This window comes from Ischnura elegans, chromosome 8 (assembly GCF_921293095.1).
Source record: "Ischnura elegans chromosome 8, ioIscEleg1.1, whole genome shotgun sequence".
Taxonomy (NCBI): domain Eukaryota; kingdom Metazoa; phylum Arthropoda; class Insecta; order Odonata; family Coenagrionidae; genus Ischnura; species Ischnura elegans.
Genome location: NC_060253.1, coordinates 74,343,920 through 74,364,399, shown reverse-complemented (window position 1 = coordinate 74,364,399; position 20,480 = coordinate 74,343,920). Strand labels below are relative to the sequence as shown.

At 36.9% G+C, this 20,480-nt stretch overlaps 1 protein-coding gene across 1 annotated transcript in view; it reads left to right on the top strand.

The window, feature by feature from the left end:
* Nucleotides 1-20,480, top strand: part of LOC124164096 (pre-mRNA-splicing factor ATP-dependent RNA helicase PRP16) — a 48,409-nt gene that overhangs the window by 5,746 nt on the left and 22,183 nt on the right. The window contains exons 5-12 of the mRNA XM_046541268.1: nt 1,163-1,306; nt 2,611-2,726; nt 3,282-3,496; nt 4,978-5,166; nt 16,220-16,378; nt 16,694-16,852; nt 17,668-17,910; nt 19,625-19,771. Coding sequence (XP_046397224.1) covers nt 1,163-1,306; nt 2,611-2,726; nt 3,282-3,496; nt 4,978-5,166; nt 16,220-16,378; nt 16,694-16,852; nt 17,668-17,910; nt 19,625-19,771 — 1,372 coding nt within the window. The remainder of the gene's footprint in view (nt 1-1,162; nt 1,307-2,610; nt 2,727-3,281; nt 3,497-4,977; nt 5,167-16,219; nt 16,379-16,693; nt 16,853-17,667; nt 17,911-19,624; nt 19,772-20,480) is intronic.

The following is a 20,480-nucleotide window of genomic DNA, read 5'->3' as shown; positions in this document are numbered from 1 at the left end:
GTCTAAATTGCAATGCTATGGCTGCTCAAAATTGTGTCTTGAGTCTTTTAAAATTTACTTTGTAGATACAGACTTATTATTTAATATTTATATTGTTCTTCATTGCAAATGGTTCTCAACTTTCAGATGCCCATTTGAACTTACCCCTGGTTACTGCTGCTATCAGATTTACAGTCGCACAACTAGTCACTTGGTGTCTTCTTTAATACTTGGGCCTTTTTCGAGATCGTATTCACTGTAACTTTGAGCAAGATGAGCTGTCTGGCACGGTATCAGATTAGTAACTAGAATTCGCAGAAGGCACATGCTGGAATTTTTGGTGCCTTGGCAAGGCAGTGGCATGAATTCACCTCAGAATTGAACAATGATTTTAGATTTTGTACATCCATGTAACATTTTGCTCTGGAGGGTAGCAAAGCAATGGAATCACCCATAAGGTGATTGCCCATTGCATTTTGGCTGGTCATGAGCTGGAATTAGAGTTGCAGCCTACGTTATCTGCGCCCAAATGCCACTGCTGACTAGCCCATTGTCCTTGGACACCAGTTGACTTTAAAGGAGCTCTGTGCTACCGGGTGTGGTTCTTGGAAATCAGCACTTTAGGTTTTTGAATCTCACAATATCAGTTCTAGGCAAAATGTATACATATTTAATCATTAATTTCCCTCAATTTCCCAGAGCTCCATTTTCAGTCATAATTTCTAATTTATGACATAGATACCAACAGAGTGTGCGCTGATGTGCTGTTGCACAATTACAACAGCTATGACTTCGTAGAAAATTTGGGGATTAAATTTTAGCTTCACAATAACGAGTTTCGCATTAATGAATGTGCTACTTTTTTTGAGTCTCTTGAATTTCTTTAAATTGATGTTCTACTGGACATTAATTGTTGTATCACCAAATTTTCCCAGTATCTATCAGGCTCCTTGAAAAGCCTGGTGTCGCCCTACTTGAATGTTTAATTTGACTTCATCCCTACCATTTTGGCTGCCTTTATGATTATGAAACAACATTCAGATTTATTCATCCCCTGTATAAGTTATCATTACTATGAGGTATGAAGTATGTGGACCTTCCTTACAAATCTTAATGTATGTAAGAACATCTACCAACATGCATAGTTTTGGTATTAATCCTGGAAAAAAAACTCCATACTTAGGACTAGCTGGGATGATGATGATCCAACTCCTTCCCGTAAATCAAGTTGGGACCTTCCCACCCCTGGACCAACAAGAAGTTCATCTGAAAGAGAGATTTGGTCAGAGCGTTCACAAAGGAGTGACAGGGGATATCATTTTGATAGGTAAGTTTAATTTTTTAAAATATGAAGTGTCTACATGGGAATTTTTCCTGGAATATTTTTTCTCTTTTAGCTGTAATTCAACAATCAGAAGGCGTAGAACAATATAAAGTGGCACAATATCTGTAGTTCTTTATATCACATATGTTATCATATTTACTCCTGTTGGCAATACCCTCATCTTTCCTGCATAACCCAGCTTTTTGATTAGTTAAAGAGGAAATCAATATATTTTCAAAATCGATTTTTAGCATTGATCTTGCCTTAGTTTCTTGTAACAGTAGACTGACAACAAGTTTGTCATTAAATTTAAATGATAACATAAATGAACATTAAGTTTAATTAGTAGCTTATTAAGAGTTAATGTGTGTAAAGTCTAATTAATGCTTTCTTTTAGTTTGCATACATTTAGAATACGTTGCAGAATTATTGCAGATTTATATTATGTTGTAGTAGACTTATATCCCTGTAACCTCTCATTTGAATTTTAAATAAAAATTTCCATGTGATTTCTAGTTTTTTTAGCATTTAATAATGGGAAGTAATTTTTAAATATTTTAATTCTTTTGTTTTCAACCGTGTTCCATTTCCTTCACCTGAAGCGTTCCTCTCCTTTTCATTTAAGTAAGGATGAATTCTTGCCACTCAAACTTACACATATATTCTAATTATGACCTTGATGTAACGTGTGAAGTTCTATTGAGAGTCTGTGGAATAGTATGTAATAGTATGTATGAATGTAGTTTTTCCATTTTCTATCATTGTATTAAAAGGGATGGGCAAGATCTTTTTTTTTGTTGTTCGGATTCCAGTTTGTTACCTGTTGTTTATTCTTGGTTTGGGATCTCGGTCAAAGTTCTTTATCAAGTATTTCCCTTCTATTGCTTCATTGAAAATTTTTATTTTTGATTTTCCTTATGGTATTATGAAAGTTACCAGAAATTACTTAACAAATTACATATCTGGAGAGTATTAGATCCATAATATCACTATATTTTAATTATGTTAAGTATACCATGCTCAAGAAAAGTTTTCCAATAGTGAGTGCCATATATTATTCCAGCACTGATTCATTTTGGCATCTGTACCTGTTCTTATGCCAACTGCAGTAACTTGGGGAATGAAGAACAGAGGAACTGAACTGATCCAATCATAGTCTATAATCTAAATTGTCTGTGGCATATTCATACATGATTTTACTTGGCTATAATTAGGTAATAATAACAAAGCCAATAAGATTTTTGGAAAACTTAGTCGATGTATTTCCCTTGCATGAGGCACATTCAATCTTTTTTTCTAATTAATAGATCTGAGAAGCGCAGAGGAATGGCTGGTGAGAGTCCAGCCCCAACTCCTGCTCATAAATATAACAGTTGGGCCAAGGATAGAAAAAGTACAGGAGCAACACCAATCGTTGGGCGAGGTGGGTGCTCTAAGTGTATATTGTAGTAATATTTACTTTAGCAATGTTATTCCATAGAATTGTAGTAGAGCCTCAATTGTCCATTGTTCAATGTACTATTTATTAAGTCATGCAAGTATTACCATCCTACCCTGTCCCCTAGAATCAAATATAATCTTTGTAATATGTTTAATAATAAAGTAACGCATTTGTACTCTCCCTTTTCTACCATCCTTAATTCACCCTTTGCTACCTTTTCCCAGTCTAAAAATGTAGAGTATTTCTATGGAATGGGCACCATAGAATAAGAGAAAGCAATTCAGAGAAACCATGGGAAAAATTGGTAACATAATTATCATACATTTTGGGATTCTATTTGCACCTTCAAATGAGTTGATTTTGGGCTTTAACATTTTTCCAGGATTAGGTGAACATTTAAATTCGCTGATATAACATTTTATTCTAATAGCTGGCCTTTCTGTGATTTAACAGTGAGGGATGTTGACATATCATTCGAGGAAAGTTGAAAACTCTCAATTACCCAAAACAAAACCCTGTGGCATGCATTATTTTCAGAAAACAAAATCCAATGGAATAGTGGTGAAGAGCGTGAAGTTTGGGAGGAGGAACAGCGCCGCTTGGATAGGGAATGGTATTCTATGGATGAAGGTCATGATGATGCTCATAATCCGTTTGCTGGAATCAGCGAGGATTACACAAAGAAGAAGGAAGAGCAACTGGAGCAGCGAAAGAAGAAAAGAATGTCTGCTCAGCAGAGACAGATAAACAAGGTATGAACTAGTCTACAGCAAATGTGGATTACAGGCAATTTTCTGGAAATTCTTAATATTGTTTAAGTAAGACATTGGCTATTTTCTTGCAAAGGCTTCCATGGTGAATACTTGTTGTCAACATGATATTCAGGCTTTCGCCACATTTTTTGGTGTCTGTTGATGGCAGCTGGCAATTATGCTGACATCTTCAGGTCAATCCTGCACATTTTTAGGCCTTAAGTACATAACCCGAAGATGCTGGGAGAATTGCTGGTGAAAATTTCATCATCAGACAATGTAGTGGAGGTCTGGAATGCATGACTGCATCATTGGCAAATACATATTTCCATTGAATTAATGTAATGAAGTATGCTTACCCCTCTTTAATGCAACTTATAGCAAGTGTACATCATAATTCTATGAAATAATCTGTACAAGGGGGGGCCCTAAAATAACCGGACAGAAATCGCTGCCCTCGTCACTCTTAAAGTATGGGATTCTCCCACTTTAAGAGTCACACCCTTTCTTAGTCAGTATACGAAATGGTGTGACTTTGGAAGGTTATAAGGAGCCTCTGGACAGTTTTTGTTCGAAGAGTTTTTTGACATCTTCGATTTTGGAAATGGCTGATATTTGAGAGCAGTGAGCAACTTTGAAATTTCGTTTGTACTCAGTAAAAATGCATCGCATGCGGTTGATATGAAGTCTGCAGTTTAGAAAGAATGTGCCTTGGAAAGAACTCAAGTGATATTCACAATATAAAAACATGGAAATAATTTGTGCTTTAGGGAACAAATTTTTCTGTAGTACACAAGCTTGTGTATGAAGATAGGAGGCATACTATTGATGAACTTGCTGAATAATCTAGTCTTTCGTGGAGTGGAGTCTAGAGTTTCGTGGAGCAGCACATTTTATCTGAAGGTTTACAAATGAGACAAGTTGTGGAGAAATTCATCCCCCACTTGTTGACTCCTGATAAAACTGTTTTTGGCAAAACCCTGTATGACACTGCTTCCTTACTCACCCTTCTCATGAGATCTCACACCTTGTGATTTACCGAATGAACGGGAAATGTTTTGATGATATTCTGGAGGTGAAAATAGAATCGAAGACTGCGTTGCAAGGCATCAGAAAGGACGAGTACCATACGTGTTCCTCACGGTGGAAAAAAGGTTTGAACCAATGTATCAGTGTTAATGGAGAGTACTTAAAAGGTGACTAACGTTTGTAAAACAAAAAAATGAAAGCCGAATTTTTTCAAAATTTCGTCCGGTTATTTTTGGGTACCCTCTTATACATTGTTATTTGTTTCATGATATATGACCATGTGATGAAGTCCTGTTAATGTGGTGGTTAGCATCAACTGAAGCTCATGTCTATATTTTCCTTATTTTGGGACTGTATGCTCATTAAAAATTATTTTATGCCTCCAAGTTAACCTATTTATTAATTGTTTGTTCAAAAATGTCTAAAAAATCAAGCATCTTTTTTGATTTCAGGACAATGAACTCTGGGAACGTAACAGAATGCTTACCAGTGGAGTTGTGCAATCAGTTGATGTTGGGGATGAAGACTTTGAAGAAGAAAATGAAGCACGTGTCCATTTACTAGTTCATAATATTGTCCCACCATTCCTGGATGGACGTATTGTCTTCACGAAGCAGCCAGAGCCAGTTGTGCCTGTTAAGGTTAGTAATAATGAATAAGCAGAATGAACTATTTGATTGCATCTATTTGAAAAGTGAGTTCTTCACGTGTCTTGCATGTAGAGCTTGGTTTCATTAAACCTCAAATTTTAAATATATCATTTTCATGTTTAAGAAACATAACTATTAACACTTTCGCTGCGGCGGACGCACCGGTGCGTCCTGCGCAAACTATTATGCTGAGCGGAGGACGCACCCGTGCGTCCTGCTTCGACCCGTTTTCAAATGCCCATAGAATCAGCCGAGAACGTCTTGGGCGCTCCAAATTACCTCTCGCTGCTCTATTACATTCCGTACTATTTAGTGTTGGCCGTCGTTTCTAGGAATCACCTTTCATTATTTAGGTAATAACCTTTTCATCTTTTTTCTATTTTTTCGTAATTTTTATGATATTTTAATTTTTCTGACCTAAATTGTCTCGGAACCGGAGATAAATGGGTCTCGTATGCATTATAAACTCTTCTAAATATTATTTATGTCCAATAAAGTTTTATACAGTGCAACCTCGATAAAACGACACCCCACGGTGCACCAATAAACACTCGTTATAGCGAATTGTCGCTTTACCGGAGGTGGAGCAAATAATAGCCAATATGTATGCCTGTTGTGAACAGTTATACAGGAACAGAGTGGTGCGGTGACAGACAAATTTCTATCTGATAAACGTAAGCATAAATCCAGACATAAGGTGATGCTTATTTGCATCACTATATTTCCTTACTCAAACAACGACTAATTGTTTGGTGTTTTCTTGGCCATGGTGTCTGCCATCAAATGCTTTCTATTCATGCAACTCATGGACGTGCGGGTATGCTGACGACTGCTTTCTGCCGCCCGAGGAATAAAAGAAGATCAAGCAATTACAGAGATTAAGTAGTCTTGATGTAAGTTTTTCCGGCGATGAAACCCTCGCTAAGGCGAGAGCCAACACCAAAAGGGCCTCGTAAAAACGAATTTTTTAACACACTAATAATAGGGTCAATTGACAGTGCATCAGCTATATCTCGTAATAGCGGGGGTCTCGCTATAGCCCGTACTCGCTTTAACGAGGTTCCACTGTATTCAGTTTATCCGAATATGTGGAAATGTGTCGATATATCCGAAGATTGCAAAAATATGTGAACACATTGGTTTGGACAATTGTCATGGCTGCTTCTTTTGTACATAAAAGATATAACGTTTAGCTATAATAAATCCTTTGAAAAAGTAATACGCGTGATTGAGCCAGGTTCGATGCCAGAATTTTCTATACATGTCCCTTTATCGTGCATAACGTGGAAAAAGTTAGCTCTAAGAAATTATCACCATAAGGCATATCGAGGGACATTATGTAGTACCATTCGATAATAATGAATTATAATCCATTGCACTCTTCTTTTATTATTCCATATAGCCTATTGATTATGTAAACATGCCATAATGTTGCCGAATTTTGCTGAAATATAATGAAAAATTTTGTTGAACATTCAATCACTTGTTCCATAAAACCCCGAAACACAATATTATAAACAACTGTCTCGTTATATTACGGTTCAATCGCAAAGGCTATGTACTTTGTTAAACTGACAGATAGGTATATAATTACCACTCTGCGTATACATTACACACGGAACTGAAATCGACCACCATTTCAAGATAAAATATTTTACACAGGATCCATTAGCATTGACCTTGAGAATGAAATTCAATGCCGGTATGACGGAAATGTCACACCGGGAATTCCAAGACGATCACGATAATGTGTGAAATAAAAGGGTAATATTTCGTCTCATTTCATGCGGATATCGTTTCGTATGGCCTATAAAAACAAAGTCATCGAGGCATTCCTTTCACTCTCATCCCTCCACGCCCTCTGGCCGAAATTTCATTGCAAGTACGACGCTGCCACAGGAAAGTACTAGGTGCTCGGGGCCTTCGGAATAGATTGATATGCTCGATTTTCGGAGATATCTATCCTCTGAAGTATCATCGGAGGTGTCAACGGTTACCTGAATATCTTGATTTTTTCCCATTACATTAGATGGCTGAGGAGCCAGTGGCATCAACGTCTGGTTCAGCGGGAACGCGATGAAAAAAGAGATGAATATCCTTAGAGAATTTTGAAGAAAAAGACTAATTAAGAGTTTATGGATATCCTTATGCAGTTTGATGAGGAGATGGACAGCAAGGAAGATAATGCATCCCAGGAAGGAATTCCAGAGGAGTCGTCCAAAGAGAGTCAGGAAGAAAACGCCCATGCTTCTTCATCAAAACTGTTCCGAAAGCACTCAAATAACTTCGATTTATGGTACAAAGATGAACTCCAAGTAACAGATATCCCTTTTACTGGCACCTCAGGACAAAAATTAAATGTTCCCAGCGGGAATCCTTACGACTTACGACTCATTGCCAATGATGTTTTTTGAGTTGCAACAGAAACGAATATCAATGCTGAATATGTGGTTCGAAATAATACTTCTCCAAATTCGAATATCGTCTTGGAATAAGTCTTGAGTCGAAGATAATTGGAAACTTTTTTGACCTTCTATTTCCGATGGGTTTTATTTCTCTTAGTAGATTATAATATTATTGGAAAAAATCTGAAATACATTATCTCCCTGTTTTTTCCATATACATGTCTCGAGATAGCTTTTGAAAATATTCCGCACTATGCACTAAGATAGAAATGTGGTTTAATGCGAACACTTACCCAGTGATCCATTTTACAATATACGACCCTTGCATGATACATTCTATGCAAGTATGAGTGAATTGTACTACGTGGAAAGGGCTGTGAGTCTAGACGAATCCATGGTTCTATGGAGTTGACGTTATCCACAGTTACTATTAAAACAAGTCATTCCTTACAAACGTCACAAATATGAAATAAAATTTTACATGATCACTGAACCACGCGGTTTGGATTTGGATTGCTTGATATATTGTGGCACCGAGGGTAAAAAAGTGGGGGGAGCATGGAACGCAGAGAAAGTCACTCATAAATTGTTGGCAAATTTAAAAAATAAGGGGCACGCTGTGTACAGGGATAACTTTTACGAACCTTTTCCATTGTCTGCAAAAACATGCTGTACAGAGAAAACATACTGTACAGTCATTCTGATAATGAAGAGATGTGAAGATGATTTCCTCCGAGTATGGACACGATTTTGCGGGCAGGCGGGGAAGGGTTTCAACTAAGCCCAGTATGGTGGACGATTACAATAAACATTTTGGAGGCAAAGACAAGACCGATCAATTGTTGTCATATTATCTTTACGAAACAAAAACTCGCCGTTGGTACCTAAAGCTGAGAATATACTTAACTCAGATAATAATGATTCATTCTTTCATTCTATACCAAAGATTTAGTGGGAAACGTGTAAATTTGTTAGAATACCGCGATGAATTAATAAACTATACTATAAACATTGCTAAATGTCCAACCTGAGGTAATGCCTTCAATGAGTTCCCCTAAACATGGTCACTCACCACATAATTTGGAAATGAAAAGAAAAGGAAGAAAGAAGTGCCGAGTATGAGCCAAAAATAGAGTGAGGAAATATGTTAGCACTTACGATCCAGGTTGCCCGTAAAAACACGGTTTTATGCTTTAGGATATTTTCTAACATCTTATATTTATTGCTGACTTAAATAGCACTCTTCATTCTAGTGTTTTTTTCAGGATGATTCTTGAAAGTTATCCCAAAACCATGAGTAAATTATGAGTTTGTAATTATTTTACGAGAAAATTATATTTTCATTAAAAAAATTATCATTTTCGAATACTCCAAAATTTTAAAACATCTATTTATTTGCAAAATCAGTCGAATAATAAGAACGTTAGATGAGAATTAAGGGAGATAAAAATATTTGTGTAGCGGGTTGCATAACGCATGTGACACGGGTTGCATAGCTTTGGCAATGCTGTGAGCGGCAGACGCACCGGTGCGTCCATCGTTTTATTTGTTTAAAACAATCATAGGATTTTTATTATTATTTTTTACGGTATCCATAGAGACATATCTACTTGGTTATGCAGAAAAACCACTGCCGCTCACAGCGATATTTTTCATCAAAATGGCCAGCAGCGAAAGTGTTAATAGTAGCTTAGCTTTACATAGGTTTGACTTATGATTGATTTAACATGCATCCTGTGTTAATTTTGCATGTCCCTTTTTACATTTTCAAATTTTTCCAGTTTTATATCCCCTTACACAATGAGTAGGGACATGCAAAAGTTAAGATTATTTTATTAATCGTAGAGGGCGTAACTTGGTGGAAATCCATAATATCACGAATACAAGAATCAAGAACTTTGCTATTTCCACATAATATTTTATTAGCACCTACCATGGTTTCGTTACAGAGTAACATTATCAAGGTGAAGATTTAGGTAAATTGACAGTATATATATAGCAGGAGCCGTTGGTTAGGGGGAGGTAAGGGTTGGGGTTGGGTTTGGCGTCACTGTAGGTAGGGTGGGTGGAGGGGTGGATGAGTAAGGGGGAAAGTAGAGGAGGGGGGAGCGAGAAGGGTAAAGGTGGTCGTTAACAAGGTATGAGTCCCTGTGGCTTAAAATTTCCAATTCTTCTAAAGCGTCTAATCTCCGTCCTTTCTTCTCAAAATGCAGAATGGTAGGGATGAAGTCACTAATGTGCCCCATGTCATTAAGGTGTTTTGCGAATTGGGAGTGATCCTTCCCCTGTCTATGACACATCTGATGCTCGGCTGCCCGGATGGAAAAACTCCTCCCTGTTTGGCCGATGTAAATCGCGTCACAGTCGGCACAATTTAGACAGGGGAAGGATCACTCCCAATTTGCAAAACACCTTAATGACATGGGGCACATTAGTGACTTCATCCCTACCATTCTGCATTTTGAGAAGAAAGGACGGAGATTAGACGCTTTAGAAGAATTGGAAATTTTAAGCCACAGGGACTCATACCTTGTTAACGACCACCTTTACCCTTCTCGCTCCCCCCTCCTCTACTTTCCCCCTTACTCATCCACTCCTCCACCCACCCTACCTACAGTGACGCCAAACCCAACTCCAACCCCAACCCTTACCTCCCCCTAACCAACGGCTCCTGCTATATATATACTGTCAATTTACCTAAATCTTCACCTTGATAATGTTACTCTGTAACGAAACCATGGTCGGTGCTAATAAAATATTATATGGAAATAGCAAAGTTCTTGATTCTTGTATTCGTGAGGTTATTTTATAGTCGAAAGTGGTGATATGTTTTTACAAAAGCGATGTTATTTTGCCCTGAAATCAGTGTTATTTTAACAGCAAAATATTTGATGTTGATTAAGAGCCAGGCTTTCAGTGGCCCACCCATTAGGTACCCTAAATTTAGGATATTATTGACGGGGGATAATTTAAGCAATAATATACATGGAGTATTGACTGAATTCACCTATTTTATATACATATTTTATCCTTCGCATATCCATACATCCAGCTTTCATAGAGAGAGAAATTACTTTTAAATGTCTGTAATCTCATATGAAATATTGCTATTGTGACCAAATTGTCTTCTTTTAGATTTGTTCTCTTACCTGTTAACGCAGTACTATGGCAGGAAAGAAATCTTTTTAAGTCCCCATTTGCTGATGGGCAGGGGTGCCAACTTACAAAAAATATTGGGGGGGCCCAAATCGGGTACCTTGCCCCGGTAAATTTTATAAGTAGTGAATTTTAAGTTTTTTAAGCATTTTAGAAGAGTATTATGATCAACATTAGAACCCTGAATGCTCGAATCTCGATATCTGGACACTCCGTGGAAAATCGGCAAGCCTGATACATTTTTTTCCTCACATCTGTAACAAATTTTTGAGGGGGCTCGGGCCCCCTCAGGCACCACGGAGTCGGCGCCACTGACTATACTCTACCGATTCAAAAGATGGAGGGAGAAAAAAAGTTTGATGGTTATTGGTGGTGCTTTGGTAGGCGAGGTTGATTCCTGGTGCAGAAAACGCGCGGAAATCCCAAATGCACGCCTGCGCCAGGTGTGCGCCAGGCGCCCTCCCTGGGTGATCGGGCGTATAAGCCACGGGCTTGGGTCCCGGCCCGGGTGTGTTGTATCCCTAAGAGGGTTCACCTAGAACCCTCATAGTCTCTGCTGAGGGGGTCCAAATTGCTTAAAGGCACTCAGATACAAACGATGTCTCAGACAATTTGAGCTCCTGCATTACTTAAATTATATCCATTAGGGCTATGACTTTTTTGCAACCCTATGCTTCTGTGCTATAAATTGATGAACATTTGTTCAAAAGTGAAGAAAAATACATTATTTCTTTTTAGTTTTTGAAAAAGGTAGCCCCCAACCCAAAAAACTATTTTTACCATAATAATGTATGTGGTGAAAATATCATTTTGTAGCAGTTTTTTTATTTAAATTACAAATTAAATTATAATGATACAACTTTATAACACTTATGTAGTAAAACACATCTGTCCAGAGGGGTAGCAATGGGGGAGGTCTGGGGGGTCCGGGCCAATCCCCACCACGGAAATATAAAGCAATCCTTCCTTCATAAACGAAGAAAAATATTGAAAAATCATGAATTTACAAAAAAATTATTTGACAAATGAAGTTTTTTCGATTATAAAAAGTGTTAAAAGTAGTTTAAAACCCTCTTCTTAGTACCCTGTTTTTCAAAAATTTTCTCCCCTGTTTTTGGACCACCCCTCCCCCGAATGAAATTCCTGGCTACGCCACTGGATCTGACTAATTGTAAGAGATACAAGTTTTGAGTAGCGAGGTTCTTTTTTATGGCAAAAGAATAAATGACAAAAGTGCTAGTATTGCTTGGGAATTCCACCTGGCATTACTTAAATTGGGTATTTTCGGAAACTTTACATCAGGAAATCTTCCAGTTTCTTCAAAAAAACGGAAAACCCGAGTTTAATGAAATGGACATTTCATATCATCACATCATCCTGATGATTCAATAATCTCTTCTTTACCATTGTTAGAATTCATTTTTAGCTGTTTATAATTATTGACAAGTTTCGGAATAAATGGATATACAATGTTGGGAGATGTCTCGTTTTCTCCAATTTCAGTATCCATTACCAAGTGAAGAACTCGATCAAGAGCATGGTGCTGACAGGCAATCAATTGTGGCTTTTCTAGGTTTTTTTTTTCAACTAACAGTGGATAACAAATCCATTCCTTCTTCCAGTATTCATATTAGTAGTGTCCGCAACAATCATCTTTACACTTTTCAATAAAATTTTCCATTCCAATTTCCATTAATTTTTTAAAATGAAAATTTTTTCTAATTGTAGCTCTTTCTTCTTTTATTTTTATGGCTTCTTTAGTAGTGGATCTGTAAATACTCGACTGTGAAGGCATATCCACATTAATTCCATCTTGAAATAGCTGTTTACAAACTGCTGATGCTTTGCTGGTTGATATATTTAAAGATGTTACTAATTGTGTTGCAATTTTGGTTTTGATGTACTTCTTACATGTGCTTGCAGATTCTTCTTCTTCGGACTATTGATATTCACTCTCAGTCTCTGATACACAAGTTGAAATTATTGTTGCAATTGCTGTTGATGAAGTAGATCCCAATTGCATTTTTCTTCTTTTGGATGGTTGGATGGATTCATTGCATGCAGCCTTTTCAGTAGTATACCCCGCTATTCCTTTACTCTCACTCTGTAGATGATATAACTTTCTGTCCTCACTGCACAGCCATTCACCTTTTCCTTTTGTTATATTTAATACTTCACTCAATGAATAGTATTTTCCTCGCTTCACAAATTCATCATATGTTTTAGCACATGTTACTACTTGATTTGATAAAGTTAGGAACTTTAATTTGTTTCGCCACAAACTTATAACTTCTTTCATAATCTCTTTCATTCGTTCCTTCCTTCCTTTGATAGATGGTCCAAGGGTTAGATAGTGGCCAACAACTTGGATTGTCAGTGGTGCCCTGCTGTTCTTTTCCAGCGACTGTTCTTCTAGTGGAACAGTTCTTCTTTTCCTATGTGAATCTTGAAATTGAGTAAGATTCTTTTCCCAGATCTTCTTGTTCCTCTCATTAGTAGTTGCACTTATCTAATGAGACATAATGATTTTAAATTGCAGTTGGAGACTTGGAAAAAATTAGGAAAAAATTAAGAATAACAATTAATAAGAAGGGCACAAACTTATACAGTTACATATATACTTAAAAATTGGAGAATGCTCTAGAACTTTCTGGACACTTCCATTAAGAAATATAAAGGTCAATACTGTCATAGAAGACTTCAGATAGTCTAACAAACATCCAGACTACTCAATAGAGTTCCATAATACAGATTGAGATCTTTGAAAAGACTCTTAGAGGACAGGGATCCTTGTATATGACTGAAATTCTAACTATCAATTTCTTGTTGGGGGTGACTTTTTTAAAAAAGAGAACAAAAATAAGACTTAAAAAAGTATTTTTGGGAGAAAGTTCATCCTTTTGTGGCACAGGAAATCAAATGAAAAAAGAGTCAAAAAGTCATTTCTACTGAACCCTGGGAATTTTGCTTTTGTAGTAATTTCTGTAGTTCTCCCAACCCCAAAATCAATATCTCTGTCTCCATTGAATCGATGCCATGAATTTTTTTGTCTTTAAGTCAGGGTTCACGTCTGTAGTGGGAACTTCTTGGGGATGAAAAACAGATCTTTTCAAGTACCTATTTTTCTGCTTAGGCCTTCTACCATAAGAGAACTAAGTTTGGTTGATGCCTTTTAAGCCATCTGCATTTGTATTGACTGTACAGCTGCTGCTTTAGAGGTTGTCATGTTTTGCAAATGTAATAGGTGGTTTTATCGAAAAAAGTACTCTTGTGAATATTCTCGAGGCTCATTTTTAACTTCCTTAACTCTTTCGAGATGGTAGAGTTCTCTCCTTAACATGAATGCAGGACTGAGCCCCAAGAGACACTTCGGCCCCCTCTGTATGGAGAATTTATGTTGCACATTTGTTAAGAAGGGTCTTGCAAATAGTCACACTCTCTCAATACCAACCTTTTTCAATCCTTCCTAGTGGGGACTCCGCATATATCAGACTCCGAGGGTAGTCAGGCTCCCTCCTTTCGCAGTTTATAACCCTACCAGCCTGCATTGGTTTGCTGTTAACTCATGCTTTGTTTATGTGAATTAGCTATATGGATGAATCGTTGCTTGCACGTAAATTGCAGACTTCCGATTTAATTCCTCATTTTATTCTGAGAATTTTCTAACTTTGAACGAAGTTCTACCGTCAGTATTACCGGATTTAATGCAGTAAGAATTTCCATGTTGATTTTTACACTGAAATCGAGATAAATGTTAATATTTATGATAGAATTATATTTAAAAATTGTAAACTCTGCTCAAAAGACAAAGAATTCAATTGTTAATTGATATTTTTTGAGAAAGAAGGGAATATTTATTTTGAAAACTAACTGAATGAACAATTGTATGACTACGGACCCTTGCTACAAAGAGGAGTAATATAAGAGGAGGGGTCTGTTACATGCTCCCAGATATCGGCAGTATGGCCTGTGTTGGGTCCCGAAACTAAGACTTTGCGAACCTATAAATGTCATAAAAGGAGGAATGCAAGGAAACATGTATTTTCAGCATTTGTCAGCCTAGGTAGGAAAATCTCAGACAAAAATTTTCTGCTTTTGTCTCCCGGGTCAAGAAATGTCCCGCCGCATATTTTAGTTGTCATTAGCGAAAGGGTTAACTCTCTATAGAATGTTTGTGCATTAGGATAGTTTCAACCCTTCAGTAATTTGATTAAGTCAACCAGCAGATTCCCATGGCATTTTGGCTACTTGGTAGACATCATGTGAACTCGGTTTAGACATCCTCCGGACAAACAAGTCCCCTTATTTCCTTGAATTGTTTCCTTATGGAAATCATGAATTTTTTTACTGCATGAGCCGCTTTCTGACGCGACGAATTTCCGCGGGCCGCCGTTCATGGCACATCGCCATGAAATCCAGATAGTCGTCCTGTTGGAAAGCGGCCTGAATTTCACGGTGCGGTGCCCAGGAACAGCAGCCAGCAAAAAGTCGTTTCAGCTGAAAGCTGCCTCAATGTAGCACCGTGTTTATTTCATGGCATAGACGGTGCACCGCCACTTTTTGTCGATTTCAGATGAGCCAGCTTTGCTTTGGCCGTCGTCAACAGCACGGTGCCGTGCTTTCAAATAACCATTGGTTTCAATGGATGTCTTCAAAAATGAGTCGAATCGTGCAGTTGATGGCACGGCATTATCGATGGCCACCAAGACGCCCATTTCAATCCAGCCCGGCTGTGCGCCGTCTATGGCGTGAAATACAAATATGTAGTGCTAACTTGAGGCTACTTTCAGACGCGACGACTTTCCGCTGGCTGCAGTTCACGGCATGGCTCTGTAAAATTCAGGCGTCTTTCAACCAAGACATCTCTTTGGATATCACGGCAGCCGGCTAAAAGTCGTTGCGTCTGAAAGCGGCCTTTGATTTCATCTTTCGACAAGAAATGCATTTTTCAAAAATTCTCTTGCGAATATTGTTTTTGTATGAGTTTATTTACATTTATTATGAATATATCAGATCAGTTACTAGTTTTCTTTCATTATTGATGCTTCATACTCTCTGGAATATTTTATTAGCACTGAATTAGAGTTGCTTAAAATTTTATATTAAAGGTTAAAACATTACTCCATGATTCCTCGCTCATGACTAATTTACAATTGCAGTAATTCCAGTGATTTAGCATCCGATTTTATTTATTTTATGAAGATCGCAGAGAGTATTGAGCGAAAGTGAAAATCATGCACGGATAATCCGCAACACTGATATGCCGCAGCTGGATAATTGGGAGTCTGCTGTACGGAGAATAGAATTTACTGTACGATTGTTCCTCCAGAATGAATTAATATAGTATTGCAAGGCTCTACTGAATAGCTAAAATTTTTTTATGCAAACCTTAAATACCCTTACAGGTACAAATGCTGCATAAATCGATAGCAGATTTGGGTTGTTATGTTTTATGACCAGAATTGACTGTTTCTTTTTCACAGGACCCGACGTCAGACATGGCCATTGTTGCCAGAAAAGGTTCTGCTCTTGTCAGGGCATTTCGTGAGCAGAAGGAAAGAAGAAAAGCTCAGAAGAAGCACTGGGAACTGTCAGGAACCACTATAGGGAATATCATGGGTGTTAAGAAAACAGAAGAGAAGGTAAGAATTGACGGTGATAGGTTTGTGAATTTTATCTCCACTCATGTTTGTCTTTCGTATAAAAAAGTTACTATTTTTCAAAATGCAATTAATTATTTTGAAAGTATCTAAAAAGAATATCAGTTTCTTGCCAAGCATGTAAATTTTTTAATAAGATTTTTTTTGAGTCCATGTTGATTACAGAAAGACTTCTCCGGAAATCATTAGCATTATCACTTTATGATTTTGAGAAATGGACCTTCAATTGAAATTAGTTTTCAACCCAATTATTCTCTCCTTAGAAGAGTCACTAACTATAGCATTTTTCTTCCCTAGGACGAAAAAGTCAATGACAAAGATGAAACAGATTACAAAACTGACCAAAAATTTGCTCAACACATGAAAAACCCATCTGAAGCCTCAAGTGACTTTGCAAAGAAGAAAACCATACTTCAGCAGAGAAGGTATCTTCCAGTATTTGCTGTCAGGCAAGAGGTGAGCCATCTGTTTTGTATTTTACTTGTCTAATTTAAGTTGAAGTGCCATATCTCTGTAGGAACACTTCACATTATTTGTAGTTTTCATGTCAGTAAATGGCTGTTATTAAAGACGATGCTAGTTTTCTATTTCTGTTAATTGGAGCTCCACTGTTGCACTAAACACTTTCCCAGTGACCAAAGTGAATATATAATGAATTATAATGGAGCTATTCTCTTTGAATAATTTTTGTACATAATGATTCACCGAAGTCTTAAAAATGTAATTAATTAATTCAATAGATTGTTAGAATTAACATTGACAATATTTCAATTTATATTATATATTAACAATCCTAATTTTCATTAAAATAAACATTTTGATCTAAAAAGCTCATCGGAAAAATGAATTACATTCATGGGAGTGTACATACAATTAATTAAAATTTTATCAGTTTACATGGGTGATATTTTCAAAATTTATATAATCTGAAAGATTTGCATGAAAATGGGACTGGAATTCAGCTTACATGTAGGTCTCATCACATTGATGAGTATAGTTAGAAAATTGCATTATTTCTCTTTTTTGGTATCGTTTTAGATGTTGTGCATTTAAATAAACATACTTTTTTCCCAATGAGTTGAGTACAGTCAAGCAGGCTTACATTAAAAGACATAATATTTGTGATGGTTCACTGATAGTGGTTCCAAAATCTGATCACATGGAGGATACTCACTGCATAAAATTTAGTCGTCATTGAGAATTCTATACTTCTGTTACTTCTGTTCTTAATTTTTGGTGCTTAAATTTCTTATTCATATTTTTCCTGGCAGCTGTTGAATGTTATTCGTGAAAACAGCGTGGTGATCATTGTTGGTGAGACTGGTTCTGGGAAGACTACTCAGCTGACCCAGTATCTTCACGAAGATGGATATAGTAAATTTGGGATGATCGGCTGCACTCAGCCAAGGAGAGTGGCTGCTATGTCTGTTGCCAAGCGTGTCTCTGATGAAATGGGTACCGCTTTAGGGGAGGAAGTTGGATATGCCATCCGTTTTGAGGACTGCACATCTGAGGTAGGAGACTTGTTTTGTACTTGTTTGTGTATCCTTCAGAGGATGGATTCCTCCCTCTTGGCCAGTCGTAGTTTGTTTTTGGTGACGTGTTATCCAGTGACGTCATGGCAAAATTAGCTGTGCCAGAATGCACAATCCTTTACTTGAAGTGAAATATTATACTGTGTATTGCAAGGTACCTCGGCATATTTGAAAATAAATTTTTGTTTTGGTTATGAACGTAAATATTAGAAATTTTGAGGCAAAAAAAAATTGTTAAATACAGTGGAACCTCGTTAAAGCGAGTACGGGCTATAGCGACACCCCCGCTATAACGAGAGATAGCCGATGCACCGTTAATTGACCCTATAATAAGAGTGTTAAAAAATTTGGTTTTACGAGACCCTTTCGGTGTTGGCTCTCGCCATAGCGAGGGTTTCACCGCCGGAAAACTTTCATGAAGACTCCTTAATCTCTGTAATTGCTAGCGATCTGTTAGAAATGAAGTTAATGGAGTGCTCAGTCTCAAATTTATGTGGTAAACTGTCGTTCGATAAATATAATGATTAACGAAACAATGCTTTGCACGATTTTTATTCAGTGCGGCGCTGATAAATTGTTTGAATAGTTAGTCGTTATTTGAGTAAGGAAATTTAGTGATGCAAAAAAACATCGCCTTTCGTCTGGATTTATGCTTACGTTTATTGGATAGATGTTTATCTGTCGCCGCATCACTCCTGTTCCTGTATATCTGTTCGCAACAGGTATATTGGCTATTATTTTCTCCACCTCCGGTAAAGCGACAATTCGCTATAGCAAGTGTTTATTAGTGTACCGTGGGGTGTCGTTATATCGAGGTTGCACTGTAAGTTATTTGACTATTATGTCTTTTGTTAACCAGTGCCAGAACAGCGTTCCAGCACCATGGCACCACTGGTGTTATCCACTCCTTTAAAACTTTGCTATCATCATGAAATTGTCAGAGTATGTGGGTTAGACCTTAGTCATATTTGCGTTTTTATCAAATATAAAATATTTACATATAAGAAAATACCTAGGCATTTATTTGGCTTAAATTTGTCATACAGGCAAGTGTTGACCATGATCTACTTTATATCCTCTGAAAATTTCAAGATGTAGGCAGGCGTTTTAAGCAAGTAATCCATCTCCAAAAAAAGACTGGTCAAGCTCTCGCTTTTTGAGTGACATTTTGTTGCTTATGGTATACGTTAGTTTTGCAGTGTAAATGATCTTAATCTGAAAGTCACCCAAACTCCTTACAGTAGTAAATTTTCTGAATCATCTCACCTTTGGAGGCTCAAGGATATTTTTTATTTTACAAAATTTTATTATTTTTTGGTTGCGAGTGGAATGCATTGTTTATGGTATTTAAAATTACTTCAACTTAGCATACAATGTTTTTGGAAAAAGTACGATTTTTGATTTTGATTTTCTTTCATATAAAGTGCATTTTTATGTAAATATGAATGCTATCTGTTATGTTCATAGACATGTTTACCCTAGTCCCCCTAAAATGCATTCTATAATTACCAAATACATGGAACTACAAGTAGTAGCTTTACATATGTATGCATAATACATTTTCTCATCTTAAGAGAAATCATTTTGCTGGATATTTTTGAAATTATCACGTACATTGTGTATATATGTGAAGTATTGTTGGGTAAAATATTATGTTGTGTTATTGCTTTTAAAATAACCTTATATTTTTCAGAAAACAATCATTAAGTACATGACAGATGGTATTTTGTTGAGGGAATCTCTCAGAGAACCAGATCTTGACAATTACAGTGCCATAATTATGGATGAAGCTCATGAAAGGTCCCTTAGCACAGATGTTCTGTTTGGATTGCTTCGTGAGGTAAGACTGTCTTAAGTTATTTGTGTACTAGTATTAGTTTTACTTATGTGTTTGGAATAAGACATAGCTAATCACCTCGGTAACTGGGGAAAATTACAACTCTCTACCCAGCCGAGGAATTCTGTGTAACGTTCATGACATCATTTATGTTTCCATATCACCCAGGCAAATGATGATAAAGAAATGATGTGAACTGTAATGAATAAAATAAATTTTCCAAAAAATTGGTCATGAATATTTTTATGTTATCTCTGAAAATAAAGCTTTTATCATAAAAAATATGCCGGTAAAAGTTGAAATGTCTACGATTATTTGGATTCCATTGTAAAAATACGCTACCGTTCTCTTTGTGGACAGCATAAAATAAAGTAAACATACCTCAAGCACAATCAGCACAAGTTTCAGATCCCTTCCATCACTGCACATTGCATTATTCAATGTATTAATTGTAATTGCAAAGTGCATCCAACAAAATGTTTGTGTTGTCATAGCTCATTAACTTAGTAGTGGTGATCCTATGGTTATAGGAGAAAAAATGCTTAAAGTTGTGTCACCTCCTGAAGTATTGCAGATTCCACCTGAAACGCCCTGTACATAGTGATAAACACAAACATGCAATATAAATTCAATGGAGGGGAAAGATAGGGTTAGGTTGACATAGGAGCCAATACAAAGTTCATGAAGTTGACAAAACGACTAATTTTATGGT